The sequence below is a fragment of the Lycium ferocissimum genome, chromosome 7 (genome assembly GCF_029784015.1).
Source record: "Lycium ferocissimum isolate CSIRO_LF1 chromosome 7, AGI_CSIRO_Lferr_CH_V1, whole genome shotgun sequence".
In the NCBI taxonomy this organism is placed as follows: Eukaryota; Viridiplantae; Streptophyta; class Magnoliopsida; order Solanales; family Solanaceae; genus Lycium; species Lycium ferocissimum.
The window spans coordinates 8,038,611-8,054,373 of NC_081348.1; the positions used below are offsets into that span (position 1 = coordinate 8,038,611).

Sequence of the window (15,763 nt, forward strand, 5' to 3'; positions counted from 1 at the left end):
CGTATATGAATGAACGTAATTGTGGGATATAACCAAGTATATGGAGGAATTGAAGTGAATTGAGAAGTAAGGATAATGTAGGTGAATAAAGGCTATTGTGATGATATTGTGAACATTATTATTGATGTTTAGGAGTTAATATATGATATGGAGGAAGTCGTATAAATAAAGGAGATGCTGTCCAATTTTCCCTAGCTTTAGTCATGAATGCTAAGCTATCAATTCTCTAATGTTAGTATGCACTCTAATGAAGGTAGAAACGTGAGCATTGAAGAAGAACGTACGAAGTGATAGAATAGTTGAACGGAAAGGTATGTAAGGCTAACCATAACATAAGGCATGGTTCTTTGGCCAAATATCTATCCTTCTATGAGCCCACGATATTCTCCAATGATCCTATCTCTAAAAGCTACTAAGCTTATGATTCTCGATATGATACGATTGTACTAAGTTCCTTATATGACGAGTAATCCTTTAAGGATAGATGTAATGAACGACGATAGTAATAATGCTAAAGAATGCTTATGAGCTTACATGTATATGTGCCTATGTGTGGCTACTATGAAACCCCGAGCTTATATGGCCGGGTAGAATGTATATATATGTATATATATATATGATGCGCGCACACCACTGCAGTTGGGTACGGATAACCTTGAGCCTTGGTAGGGCCGGTATGTATGACAGAGCCTTGGTAGGCCGAAGTATGTGAAACACCGAACCTTCATGGTCGGGTATGCTATATGAATGCTATGTATATGACATCAACATGAGTACGAAAATGCTAAGTATATGTAATTGCTATGTAAAGGCTATGTATATGCAATGTATATGATACGTAAATGGGATGAATATGAGTATGAATGGAAATATGAATACGAAAACGGATACGAAATGTAAATGAGTACGGATACGCATACGGAAACGGATATGGATGTATGTGCACGGATACGCAATAGAAATGGAATGTCCCTATGAAAGGCAAGTAAGTGCTATGACGATGATACTATTATCTCCCATCCTACGCTATTTCACATGTTATCTATTATGCTTTCACATTGATGTTGATCATGCTTTACATACTCAGTACATTCTTCGTGCCGACGTCCTTTTGTTTGTGGACGCCGCATCATGCCCGCAGTGGCCGGGGAGACGGACTTGATCCATAGCTATATTTCTCGGACTACATAGCGGAGCTCCATTTCATTCGGAGAGTCTGCAGCTTTTGGTATAGATTCTTTTGTGTACATAATTATGGGCACGGCGGGGTCCTGTCCCACCTATATGAGATGATATACTCTTCTTAAAGGCTCGTAGACATGTGTATATGGTTAGATGTGTTCGGCCTTGTCGACCTATATTTTGGGATATTATTTTGTCAAGCCTCGTCGGCTTATGTACATTTATTTGGGTATAGTTCTTAATGTTGATATAAATGAATTGTCGCCCAATGAGATTAGAATGATGATGAATGAAAATGTATGATTTAGCCATGTGGCTCACCTAGATGAAATGTGTAAGTATGTTAAGAGGTGCCCGGGTGGGTTAGCACCGGGTGCCCGTCGCGGCCCTCCGGTTGGGTCGTGACAATTCAGAGATTGGTACAATTCAGGAATCCTTTTTTAACACATATTCCTAATAGATGGGGTGATCTGATTTTGTTAATGGAAGGGTACAAGCAGAGGTTGAAGGTGACAAAGGTGTTGTGGAAACCTCCTCTACAAGGATGGCTCTTATGCAACACAGATGGTGCATCAAGAGGCAACCCAGGTAGAGAGGCATATGGATTTGGCATCAGGAATTCTAAAGAGGACTGAATCTATGCACAGGCTGAAGGTACAGGTTTTGCAACAAACACAGAGGTGGAAATTTTGGCAATTTAGAAGCTGTTAAATGGTGTCATCAACAACAATTAGATCAAATAGTCATTCAAACAGATTCACAATTGGTTCAAAAGGTATTAAAGGAAGAGTGGAAGCCACTGTCACGACCCAAACCGATGGGCCATGACCAGTGCCCGAGCTGGACATTGGTATACGAACCTGCTAGATATAATCAGACTGAAACTAAGGACAATATGGAAATTTATGACAGCATGCTGTAGACTCATAGTGTCATATATCACAATGAACCTGTCTCCTTAGGAGTCACAGCTAACCAAGACATAACAAAATATGCAAGCCGACCAGGTTGCCACTATATACGGGAATATCCAAACGAACTACGTCGCTATAGCTGACCAAAACATATATACAACCCACACATGTCTACAGACCTATAAGAGTATAACAGTGAAATATGACGGGACAGGGCCTCGCCGTACCCCTGAATAGGCATAAGTCTATATCAAAAGGATTTGTACCCAAAATTACTCAAGCTCTGGAACAATGGAGCTCTCCAAGCAGCTGGGTAGAAGTCCTAGTCTGGAGGATCACCAAACTGAGTGTCTGTACCTGCGGGCATGAAACGCAGCCCCCGAAGAAAGGGGGTCAGTACAGAAAATGTATTGAATATGTAAAGCAAGAAGTACAGTAATGAAGATCATGAATGAGTGAAAAGATGACAGTAGATAAGTATGATCATCAAGGGATACCAATGCATTTGTACCTTATGTTGTGAGTCATGCATACATATACTCTGTATACCGTACCCGGCCCATTATGGGACTCGGTGAGGGAAATCATATACATACATATATACAATACCCATCCCTTTAGTAAGGTTCTCGGTAGCATCCGTTGCCGGCCCTTTCGGGACTCGGTAGTATCCGTACCCGACCTTGTTGGGACTCGATAGTATCCGTACCCGGCCCTTTCGAGACTCGATAGTATCCGTACCCGGCCTTTTCGAGACTCGGTAGTATTCGTACCCGGTCCTTTCGGGACTCGGTAAAATGATGCAATGAAAATGTATACGAATGCCAAGCCTTTCATTAGTAACTCATAATTCTGTATGAAGACTCTTTTGTGAATGCACAGTCATGTACAAAATGAATCATCATTTGGGATTCGAGAGAATAGATAGGATGAACTAACACTTGGGGGAACCAAGACCACTATCATGTCAAGTTCTATTGAGAACCAGAGTTCATTGGAGTCACATGTGTTCGTCGTTTGTTCATTTTATGTAATTCATGCCAAAGAAGGAAGAAGGGATAGCTTCATATACCTAGAAGCTTATCTATTCGCCCAATTTCTACTTCTCGAACTCGCAAATCTACAATCAAAGGAATTCATACTATTATTAGGCTCGTTATCAAGTGCTTATCTTAAGCCTTTAAATTAACTCTTTCTAAAATCTGCCGAAATCACAATACCAACAACTAACAACAACAACCACAATACTATCATCAACAACGTTAATGTCCAAATACTCCATAAGACATCCCATATGATGTTTATCCAATTTTTCAACCAACTACTTCATTATACGACCATTTAATCGCTCTATTTCCGTAAATAAACCTAAAGCAATATCAGTAGGATAGATTCATACCTTATTCTCACTAAAACAATAATATCTTCAGTGTTCGCCTAGAATCCAAACCAAAATCCACCGCAAAACGATACTACAATCACAACTGCGCGCTATCCAAACCTAAACTAATACTCTGCCACTTGAAAATCACTCAATTTTTTATATCCTCACACCCTCATCTGTTTTCTGAGTTTTTTGGGAAATATTTGATGAAAAAAAAGGGTTTTACCCTTTATATGGGGGGTCAAAGTCGGTGGAACCGACTTAATAATTGACCTTCGCAAACGCGAGGTCCTCTCGCAAACGCGATGGTCTGGAATTTCCATGGCCATCGTGAACGCAAAGGGTAATTCTGGCCAATTCGCCCAATTTTTCATCTTCCACCCATTTGACCTCCAATCCTTCCAATACTTCTCACACCTGATCATAAGCCCTTATAACCACAAAATAGGCGCACATCACTCCAGTGTTCACAATTAAGCAGTTGACGCCTATGGAACTCAACATCCAAACTACGAGGTGTAACATCCTCCCCCCTTAGAAACATTCGTCCTCGAATATTAAAACTCTTAGAAATTCTACGAAAATTTTGCTAGAGTTTCCTTTGTAAATATATCAATCCAACCTATACACAAGAACTAAGATGATGCCACACACAGCGCCACATACTAATATATACAATAATATGGCCCCACACGACCAATGATAATAGCTATAAGTAAATCCAATACCTGGGGGTTATGATGTCTCAAACTGGGCCTCCTGGGACAACGGAAACAAATGCGGGTACTTAGTCTTCATCTCCTCTTCCGCCTCCCAAGTCATCTCCTCATACGATAATTGCTCAGTCACCTGAATATCCTCCACTAGCACTACTCTTGAGGGATCTCCTATGCATTTATGGAGCATGGACACATGAAATACTGGATGTACAGACTCCAGATCATAAGGTAGCTCTAGCTCATATACTACCTTACTCACTGTACGAATAATTCTATATGGCCAAATGTATCGAGGGCTAAACTTACCCTTCCAGCCAAATCTCATCAGTCCCTTCATAGACGAAACCTTCAAGAAAACCCAATCTCCTACCTCGAACTCTAGCTTGCGACGCCAGTTATCTGCATAGGGTTTCTGCCAACTCTGCACCGCTAGTAACCTTTCTTGAATCACTTTCACCTTGTCGACTGCTTGCTGTATTAAATCTGGGCCTACTAATCGATTCTCTCCAACCTCAAACCACCATATAGGTGCTCTATATCTCCGCCCATATAAAGCCTCATAAGGAGCCACCTGAATACTGGAATGATAACTGTTATTATATGCAAACTCGATAAGAGGTAAATGATCATTCCAACTACCCCGAAAGTCAATTACACAAGCCCTCAGCATGTCCTCAAGTGTCTGTTTAGTACGCTCCGCTTGCCCATATGTCTGTGGATGAAATGCGGTACTAAGACTCACCTGAGTCCCTAACCCTTCCTGGAAGGATCTCCAGAAGTTAGTTGTGAACTGCGCTCCTCTATCTGAGATGATAGCTGTAGGAACACCATGAAGTCGTACAATCTCCTTAAGATAGAGCTTCGCATAGTCTTCGGCCGAATAGGTAGTTCTGACAGGCAAGAAGTGGGCGGACTTTGTAAGCCTATCAACTATGACCCATATTGAATCGTACCTCCGCTGAGTGCGGGGCAATCCTGTAATAAAATCCATGTTAATTACTTCCCATTTCCACGTCAGAATTTCCATAGCTTGCAGTAACCCTCCGGGCTTCTGGTGTTCTATCTTAACTTGTTGACAATTTGGGCACTGAGCAACAAATTCTACTATATCCCTTTTCATGCCATCCCACCAATATAAGCATCTGAGGTCATGATACATCTTCGTTGACCCCATTCGAGGTTACACCTGACGGAGTGCTACGGTATGAGGGCGGTATGTGTACCGATGTTGCGGGGGCTACGATAGCAAAGGCGGGAGAGGCACATTATTAATTGTGAATACTGGAGTGATGTGCGCCTATTTTGTGGTTATAAGGGCTTATGATCAGGTGTGAGAAGTATTGGAAGGATTGGAGGTCAAATGAGCGGAAGATGAAAAATTGGGCGAACTGGGTAGAATTGCCCTTCGCGTTCGCGAGATGGCCTCGCGTTCGCGATGGCCATGGAAATTCCAGACCATCGCGTTCGCGAAGGTCAATTATTAAGCCGGTTCCACCGACTTTGACCCCCTATATAAATGGTGAATACCCACATTGTAATTGGGGCAGTAGAGATCTAGTAGTTCAATTGGTTGGCTACGAAACTTTCACCTTGTTGATGAGGGTTCGAATCCCCACATTGTAACCCCCTCCCCCATTTTCCATTTCCCCTTCCCCTATCCTATGTAACAAAAAAAATAATTTTACAAAAAAAAAAAAAAAAAAAAAGTTAAGTTGGGGCATTCCCAGTCCTAAAGGACGCAAAATCCAGAACAACTCCACGAGGACATCAATATGGCCGAAGTTGTTCATACAAAAACAGCCGCTTTCATTTAAAGAAAAAAACTTGGAGACAAATTCAAAATGGCGCCCCAATCCAAACCATACTTCTTCTATGGCCACCGTAAACCAACTCAACATCGTCCCACAGTACAAGGTGGCCTTTTCTCCAATCGCCAAACCATTAACCCAACCAAAAACTCACCTTCTTCTACTACCCAAAGTGATTTTCAGCTCCAAAAATGGGACCCTGATGGAGTTTCTGGTCCAAAATCAAGAGACCCATCTCAGGAATTTTTTTCTTTGGCTCAACGCTTATCACCAATTGGTAGGTATATAGTTGATTCATTTAGGAAACATGGGAGTTGGGGTGCACCACTTTTGGCTGACCTTAATCGCCTACGAAGGGTTACACCTAAGCTTGTAGCTGAAGTTCTCAAGCATCCTAATCTTGATCCTAAAGTCTCCTCCAAGTTCTTCTATTGGGCTGGTATAACAAACTTCACCCTTTTTAATCAAGAATTGTTTTTTTTTTCTTTTTTCCGGGAAATTAATATGTTATCCAAGACTGTTGAATGTGTTGTGTTCACTTTGAAATGGGAAAAGTTGCAACTTGTAAGTTTATCTTTTTAACCAATCAAAAAGAAAAGTTTTACTCCCTCTGTCCCAATTTAATTGTGTTTAAGTAAGAAAAAGAGACTTTTGAATCTTATGGTCCTAAATTAAAAATGTGTGTAATGTACTAAAATTTCATTTGAATCTTGTGGTTTGTTTGAATTGTCTAACTTACAAAATATAGAAAGAGACACTCTTTTTGGGACAGATCAAAATAGAAAATAAGACACTTAAATTGGGACGGATGGAGTATCTTTTTAGCTGTGTTAATTTTACCACTGTGTATAACCCTGACTCCTTGTTGGAATTCATCAGCTCTTTAGTCTTACAATAGCTTTTGTCCTTTATATTTTGGGATGATAGTTCTCTCTCCTTTGTAACCTTTGCATCTTCTGGATGCTTTTGTTAATGATATATCACTTATTTCATCAAAAGTTGCAACTTGTTTTGCTAAGCACTTCTTTTTTGTATAGTTATATTCTATATTGAAGATATATATTAAATCTGTACTATTTAAGCACTTACTCTGTTTCACGGCGACAGTGATATTAGAGCAACATCATTATATTAATGACATTAAAAGATGCATACTTATAATAATTTTTTGCAGTTGTTGAATAGCTGATTATTATTTTTCAGATTTTAGTCTTTAAATGGGTCAACCTGACCCCAAGAAAATGAAAAAGAGAAGATTTTTGTGGGACTGAGAGAATATAGATGCAATCGTGTGATTTTGAGGCAATCAAACACCACAATTTTCAGGGTTTTGCCTCAAATTTTTCTATATATAAAAAGACTAAGTCCAAGATGATGCATTTTGTTAGTGTTTGATTCACATGAAAAAGGGAGCAAAATCAATAGACAAACGAATAATGATCAGTGTTGTGCTTGTATATGTGTATCTTCTTATTCTTATAATGTATCATAACAGGAAAGCAAAAAGGTTATAGGCATGATTTCGCTTGTTACAATGCCTTTGCTTATGGTCTGAATCGGGCGAATCAATTTCGGACAGCTGATCAGGTTCCTGAGCTGATGCATATGCAAGGAAAGCCGCCTAGTGAGAAACAATTTGAGATCTTAATCAGAATGCATGGTGATGCTAACAGGGGTCTTAGAGTATACTACGTGTATGAGAAAATGAAAAAATTTGGGGTAAAACCAAGACTTTTTCTGTATAACAAACTAATGGATGCTTTGGTTAAAACCAATCATTTGGACTTGGCTATGTCAGTTTATGATGATTTCAAGAAGGATGGGTTGGTAGAGGAAAGTATGACTTTCATGATCTTGATAAAGGGTCTATGCAAGTTAGGACGAATGGATGAAGTGTTTGAGCTTTTGGGTCGGATGAGAGGGAATCTTTGTAAACCAGATGTTTTTGCTTATACAGCAATGGTAAAGATATTGGTTGCAGAGCAGAACTTGGATGGTTGTTCAAGGGTTTGGAAGGAGATGGAGCGGGATGCAGTTGAACCCGATGTTATTGCTTATTCAACTTTTATTGCTGGTTTGTGTAAAAATAATCAGGTTGACAAAGGCTATGAGTTGTTCAAGGAAATGAAACAAAAGAATTCTTTAATAGATAGGGGGATTTATGGATCTTTGATTGAATCGTTTGTTGCAAATGGAAAAGTTGGTTTAGCTTGTGATTTGCTTAAAGATCTGATGGACTCGGGCTATAGGGCTGATTTGGCAATCTATAATTCTCTTATTGAAGGTTTCTGCAATGCAAAACGGATAGATAGGGCCTATAAACTTTTCCAGATCACAGTTCAAGAAGATCTTCGTCCTGACTTTTCCACTGTGAGGCCCATATTGGTGTCTTATGCAGAGTCAAAGAGAATGGATGAAATTTGCAAATTGCTTGAGGAACTGCAGCGATTGGGCTATTGCATTAGTGATGATTTATCCAAATTCTTCACATGTATGGTAGAGAAGGATGATAGGATTATGATTGCTTTAGAAGTCTTTGGATATTTGAAAGAAAAAGATTATTGTGGTGTTCCAATATATAACATTCTTATGGAAGCTCTCTATAAGCGTGGCGAGGTGAACAAGGCACTCACATTGTTCTCTGAATTGAGAAATTCAGATTATGAATCAGATTCATCAAGTTATAGCAATGCCATCCAGTGTTTTGTAGAGGTAGGAGATGTACAGGAGGCATGTACGTGCTATAACAGAATTAAAGAGATGTCTTTGGTTCCTTCAGTTGCTGCATATCGTTCTCTTGTCAAAGGGCTTTGCAAAATAGGAGAGATCGATCCAGCAATGATGCTAATTCGTGACTGCCTAGGCAATGTGGCGAGTGGGCCTATTGAGTTTAAGTATATTCTCACTATTATTCATGTCTGTAAAATGAATGATGCTGAGAAGGTAATGAAAGTTCTAGATGAATTGCTAGAAGAGGGCTATTCTCCTGATAATGCTGTATATTGCTCTGTAATTTCTGGCATGTGCAAACATGGAACAATTGAAGAAGCACGGAAATTTTTTGCAAATATGAGAAAGCGGAAACATCTTACTGAAGCCGACGTAGTTGTTTATGATGAGATGCTTATTGACCACATGAAGAAGAAGACAGCAGACTTGGTGTTGTCTGGAGTGAAGTTTTTTGGTCTGGAATCAAAGTTAAAAGCGAAGGGGTCTACTCTTTTAGCGGGTTGAAAAAATCAACCCAGGTAATAAATCATAAAAATGTTGATCCTTTGCATCTTTTAACTTGTATGTGATATGAACTTTGAGTTTGCAAATTTTTATTTTTTTTCTTTTTTTGGAAAAGTTGTTCTGGTTTGGACTTTTTTACAAAAAAGGGAAAAATGATAATTTTTCTTAAAGATTTCCAAACTTAATTTTCCAATCTTTCGAAAACTAGTTTTTGGAGTTTCTGAGTTTTTGAAAGATTTGAGAAACTAAGTTTGGAGATCTTCAAAATTTATTTTGCAAAATCAGGTCAAACAAACACTTTTTCCAAACACTCAAACTGATTTCGGAAACCTAATTTTTGGAAAACATCAAACAAATGGCACTTAAGATTTTTTTTTTGTTTCCCACAAATACTACTTCAACTTTGCAGGTACAGTTTCTATCCATAGTTGTTGGAGGGGTCCATCTGTTGCACTAGAAGATTTAAAGTGCATATTTTCTTTGAGAGTTGAAAGACTACTCCGATGCTTTTAACTTTACCCATCTAGAGATTGAGCAATTCATTGCTAACTGAATCAAACTTTTCATGGGCAAAAGAAAAAGCTGACCCTTTGTCTGGAGACTAGAGGAAAGAAGGGAAATGAACCTAAATTTCCCTTTATTTGTTTCAAGGAAGGGAATTGGCGAAGATGGATAACATTTTAATTTTGGAGTCTCTTATTTCCCTCGTCTTCCATTCTTGTACTTTTCTTTAACATCGGTGTTGTAAGGGTCAACTTGACTAATCTACCACGCAGCTTGTCCAGCTAACAAGCACAAGTTGCCGAGGTATCTTGATCACCAAGGCTGGAACTGATAGAGTAACACCAAGTGTTGTGGTTAAGATTCAGACCTAGGGTCTGCAAGTTATTACTCCTATGCCTTAAGCACTAGATCATCCCCTTGGGGACTCCATACTATACTTTCTCTTTAGTTTCCGTCTTTCCTTGGTTTCCTGACATAGGAAATGAAGAAGTTGATTTGGCACTCAGCTGGCTTATGATCCTGCCATGGAATCCCGTCTAGCAGAGCCATTGATGACTTCTGCTAAGGTAGCACTATCTAATAACCAGTTTGCTAAATTGGCTTTTGGTTATATTCAAAGAGTGAAATTGGCTGGTCAGTGGCCAAGCACAACTGTCAGCTTATTTTATTTGTAAAATGTGAAGGCTTGAGGTTTTCACTCTCTACTGAAAGGTTGGCCTGAGAATCACTAGGTTTCGGGGGAATACCAGATGAGTAAAAGAAGTTGCATAAGTTTTTCATGTCTTTGTCTGTCTTACAGGCCACAGCATATCACAATAAGGTTTACATCCAAATGCACAGCTAAGGAATATATCTCATGTTTGTCTTGGCAAGAGGAGAATTCTTCTTTTCAAGTATTTACTTCTTATAAAGACAGTCTATCCATTTGAATTTGCTGCAGGATTTTGCAGAAAAGATGATCATTCTCAAACAATTTTTGTGGATTTACTGCCAAGGGTTCCTCGGCTCCCCTTGGACCATTTCCCCGCTGAGACATGTTCAGTGGGAAATATTCTAGTTGGGTGTCATCTGTTGATCTACACCTAGTATGAACAGATATTTTTACTTTGCAACTTGAAGTTGGAAGATGAGCTTATTCAGAAACTGGCAGCTGCATGTTGAAGTATATGGTCCACCAGATGAAAGCATTTACATGGAAGTATCTGTGTTCTCTCTGTGTGTGTTACTGTGTGGATCGCGGGAGAGAGAGAGCGCATCTTTTTGTTTAGTGATGTGGGAATGGTTTAACAGTATTGAAGCGCAAGCTGAATGACATGGTAAGAGAAGATTTGCAAGTATTTGTTTGCTTTTTGTTTTCCTGATTCGGAGATTTATAGGTTCACTTGTTCCTTTGCTTTTCTCGAGAAGGTTAATTGACCTTTGGATATTAACGGATCATAGGACATGGATGATGTTTCAAGAACAACATCATTGACGATGCTAGTAGCCGTTTTGAAAGGGAGTGTAAATGTACAATTGCAAAAAGGAGGATCTGCTGATTCAGTTTGATTCTTGTAACAATAAGTAATAAATATTTTTTTTTCCTCAACTTCAATTGAGGATGAGATAAATATAGTTTCGCTGAGCGGCTTATCGATAATATTGATTTATATCATGATAATGTTAATGCAGATTTTGATTGATGCTGTATATGCAAAGCGACATACAGCTAGCATTGGCTGGTTTTCGACAATATATTTGAAGATTTTGTTTTAAAAGATTAACTGATGGTTCATAGTTAGAAGTTTCTGCACTGTAAGTTTTTCATTAGCAGGTTTTCTCACATCTGTTGCACTCCTTTTTTAGAAGTAAATGAAAATTAGACTGATGATACCACTGAAAACAAGATGGTAAAGTGAAGCAGCTCATGTGCAAGAGAGAGACATCCAAAGAAAGACCAAAAAGAAAATATTTTTGGGGGGAGGGGGGGGTGGTTGTTGGAGGCAAGAGTACGGAACAAAAAAGAACTGTGCATAAAAGACCAAAGCAAAATGAATGGAAATGCAGGTCCAGCAGAAATTACATCACTCTATCAGTTACGACTAGTACTACTATTCAAGCCAAAGCTAGTTCACGTCGACTATGTTAGGTATGCGAAGTTGGCAATATCTTGGTAAAAAAAAAATAGCTCTTCATACACATATACCGTTACATTTCAAATTAGATCACAGAACGTAATAAAAATGTTGCTGAATAAAGACATTTTTGTAGCCAATTATGCCAAATTGGACCAAGAAACCACTCTGTAGATTATTGTTTCACCTATACAAATGAAGACTACTTGGATGAAGGTTCGACTTCCCGTTTGGGTCGATTGCGTGTGCGAGGAGTTGCAGGTTTTTCCTCTAACGGAGTGACCGCGCTGCCATCATCTTCCTCGCCTTCCCTTATTGTTTCATTCACTGCAACCTGTCAATCCAACAAGAGAAGTCAAGTACAATCAAAATCAAAATTTTATAATGCGCATGCAGCGATTTCCTCTGGAAGTCTGACAATATGAATTACTTCACAATAATCCCATTTCTTTCTCTTTAATTGTTGGGCATATAAAAGTTAAAAGGCCAGAAGAAGTATCCATAAGTGTGATACCCCAGCAACTCAAAAGAAAATGGAATGAATTTGAAATGTACTGTTCAAAAATACAATCCGATGACTCCAAGTGCAAAGAAACAATGACCAAGATAGGGCACAAATAACTGAAAAGCAAAATTTTCATCACATGATGTGAGCGAAATTCAAAAGGGAACATTTCATCAGTATATTGTTTTTCTGGTAACCTATAATGGGTGCATACATGTTTGTTCGCGTGCTGCATATGTGTGTGTTTCTTACAAGAATTCAGCTGTAATTAAAGGACACGACACCATTTGAGTTTCTTAATGATTGATATGTTTCTTCTTTTTCTTCCACCTCCAATTTTATACTCATCTGGATCTGTAAAATCATTAAACTCTGATGTCCCATTTGATCACACGGTGTATATGTGCCAAAGATATGCCTCTTGTGATTATATGATTTATAACAAACCACCAATTTCTAAGTACACATGCGCACAACATCCCTTTACTACTGGGATGTAATGTCTAGGGAGATACAAGCATAAATACATTACTCTTTCAAATAGAAACAAGTTAGTCAACTCATGAACACTCCATAATAACAATATAGACGTCAGCCCCTTTGCTACTCCTCGTCTATTGGAAATATGAAGCGAAAGCACCATAGAAGAATGGGAACTAGATCGATCTATTCTATGGCCAAGCATCCGGAAGGTGGATTATGTTGTTGAAAGCCTAGTTTATCCATAGCATGGAGTGAATGTATCCCCTAAAAATGATCATTCTTATTAGTTTTACACATACTGCCTCCTACATAAAGTGTTTGAAAATTCAAATTTTATAGGTGCAAATTGAATGAAGCTTTGCCATCTATAGCTTTAGTTTCCTCATGCAGCAAATATCTGTCTAACCTAAAATGACTTAGCAGAGCCAAATTATTCTCAGTTTCCTCCTAACAGACATTCTCCAAAAGTTAAAGACATCAAGTTATGCTCACTTCGCTCAATATTCATTTGCTTAGCATGATCTCTTGATACAGTGACATTGCTAATCATCTAGGAGCAATTTAGCCCTGTTGGCTTCTTGCCAAAGGGATTACTGATGCCATGGTACTTCACAAACTGTGCTAAAAGGCTTTGACTCTTATGTAGCAACAATTCCAATTGAGGGGAAAATCCCTAATGTTGCTCCCATAGCAATCAAGTAGCATGATCCATGCTGGAAAACAAACAGTCTGATAATGAAAAGATTACAGTAACAGAAGATTGCCCATATCAGCATACTGTCAACCAAGAATTGTTTGTCTGAAGGTGGTGTTTGTTTTATATTTTGCAAGAACTGAGTTCGCCAACTCTTAAACAAAACCCGCCTAAGCTTGTCCAGTAGCATTTGCATTATCATGCTAATAATCTATATTGCTCGAACTCTCCAAAAATGATGTCACACCTGTGTCAGATCCTCCAAGAATGCACTATTTTTGGAGGATCCGACACACACCTATCAGCATTTATGAAGAGTCCGAGCAACATAGCTAATAATAACCCTGCTTAGCTTTAGCAGATTTGATATAGCCTCGAGCGCCAGCATCTTTTCTGGCAAATGGCAATATATTTATAACCTAATGTAACAAGCTCCCTTCCTCGTCCCAGCCCACTTCTATCCGCTACTCCTCCCCAACCCCCCTTTTCCCCACTCTACAGACCAAATCTATCTCACCAGTAAAAGCAAATAAACAAGTATACTTTTCCACCACCATACTATAGTACTCTAACTATTGAATAAAACCTCCAACCTCTCCCATGAAACGTTAACTCGATGGATGTCCTAAATACAGGCAACTAATACAAATCTAACAGAACAAATCAGCACTAAATTTTCTTTGCATTGAATAGAAAATGAATAGCCTAGTCCGAAAGAAAAAAAATCAGCTAGAGTTGAAATTCCATCAAACCCCTCCCTCCGCTCAAGAAATAATCCAAACCCAATAAAAATGCTGATGTGAATAACAAAATCAAAACACTAAAATAAAAGAATAATCACATAATATAATAGCACTTGGTCCCACAATTTTCCTTTACATCACTTCCATAGCCTTTTAAGTAGTGTTAACTAAAAAGAAAATGATTTTAAGATGAGAAGTTCTTGGGACTAACTATTATCTAAAAAGAAGGTGAACTAATCAAGACACAGTTAAAAATTGGGTTGAATTAATGCAGAGTAGCTAAAGGAGTAGGGGAGAAAAAGTAAGTAGTATACCTCTTCGAGGAATTTCTGGTCGAGAGTATCAGCAATACGGGCAGAAGTGAAGATAGTTATAGCAAGGAGTGAAAGTGGGAATACTAAAGCAAATATATAACTGCTCGAACTTATTCCACCTCCTGCCCGAGTTACGACTGATAAGCCTCTGTGCTTCTTCAATTGCGGGCTATGCAATTTCAGAAATTGAGTATTTTGGGGATAGAGCTGTTGCTGGTCATTGAAACGGAGGAAAGTAGAAAAGGAGATGGAGTTAGAGAGTATCATACTCGACTTTACTGATTGGTTTTCTGTTCGTTATCGTTTATTTTGCTACCTCAAATTTCCTTCTTTTTTTGCCCCTCTACTTACGCAATTGCCTAAATCGTATACCGGTTTCTCTAAATACGCCTCTAAACAACTCTACAAGTGGTAAATCAGCAAATTCGATCAAAATAAATTGTTCAAATCAGCAAATTAATCAAAACTAAGTCAATCCATAATTTACTTGGCTCAAATGGGATGAATCAAATAACAATCGATGACTCTATCTGCCACTCCTTTTTTCTGTTTTTTTTTTTAAAAATAAAATAATATATTTGAAAGCTTATGTACTTTTCTTAATTTACATAATTTTTAATCTTTCTATTTAATTTTGTAAATTAGGTTTGGATTACATTTTGGCTTGTCAGATTTATATTATTCGGATCTGCTAATTTGATGAGTCATTTTGAATTCGACCTGTTGAGTCAGGGGGGAAAAAAATTATAGTTCAACTCATTTAAATTTAGACGGGTTAATAAAAAATGACTTTAATTCTACCATTCATGTAATACTCTAACATGAACTCCTCATCTTACCCATATGGCAAACATGCACTTAGGGGCTGTTCGTTCAATGCTAGTTATGCCGGATTATAATGCAAGGACAGTTTATTTGACGAATAATAAGTGAATTCTATGCGTAATTACTAATGTAGCAATCGTTAAACATGGACAAATAATTATTAAAAAAAAAAAAATTGTTACGAAAGATTACTTGTTTTAAGGACTTTCTTGTCTTTAAAAACTTTTAAGTTTTAACTACCGCATTGTTAATACACGTATTTTTACTACAACATTCTATTAGATTGTCACATAACTTAATATGAATGCTATGCGGGGATTATTTTTCTTATATGGTAACA

The 15,763-nt window shown here is 38.3% G+C and overlaps 2 protein-coding genes across 6 annotated transcripts; one reads left to right on the plus strand and one right to left on the minus strand.

The window, feature by feature from the left end:
• Positions 1–5,918: 5,918 nt before the first annotated feature.
• LOC132063237 (pentatricopeptide repeat-containing protein At4g20740) lies at positions 5,919–11,434 on the plus strand. 5 transcript variants are annotated; one of them, XR_009416355.1, is made up of 4 exons: positions 5,919–6,446; positions 7,503–9,255; positions 9,651–11,061; positions 11,153–11,434. XR_009416355.1 is itself a non-coding variant. In XM_059455696.1 (3 exons), exons 1-2 carry the CDS (start codon positions 6,041–6,043, stop codon positions 9,239–9,241), a joined length of 2,145 nt encoding a protein of 714 aa, XP_059311679.1. In that variant the 5' UTR covers positions 5,919–6,040; the 3' UTR covers positions 9,242–9,255; positions 9,651–11,434. The 5 variants fall into 5 exon arrangements, 2 of the variants coding, with proteins under 2 accessions (XP_059311679.1, XP_059311680.1); XR_009416356.1 differs by having other exon boundaries at positions 11,186–11,434; XR_009416354.1 differs by having other exon boundaries at positions 9,651–10,311; positions 10,686–11,434.
• A 440-nt stretch (positions 11,435–11,874) lies between these two features.
• Positions 11,875–14,900, minus strand: LOC132063238 (uncharacterized). Its single transcript, XM_059455698.1, has 2 exons — positions 14,599–14,900; positions 11,875–12,193 (listed from the first exon to the last, which is right to left on the minus strand). Exons 1-2 carry the CDS (start codon positions 14,863–14,865, stop codon positions 12,062–12,064), a joined length of 399 nt encoding a protein of 132 aa, XP_059311681.1. The 5' UTR covers positions 14,866–14,900; the 3' UTR covers positions 11,875–12,061.
• Positions 14,901–15,763: the final 863 nt, after the last annotated feature.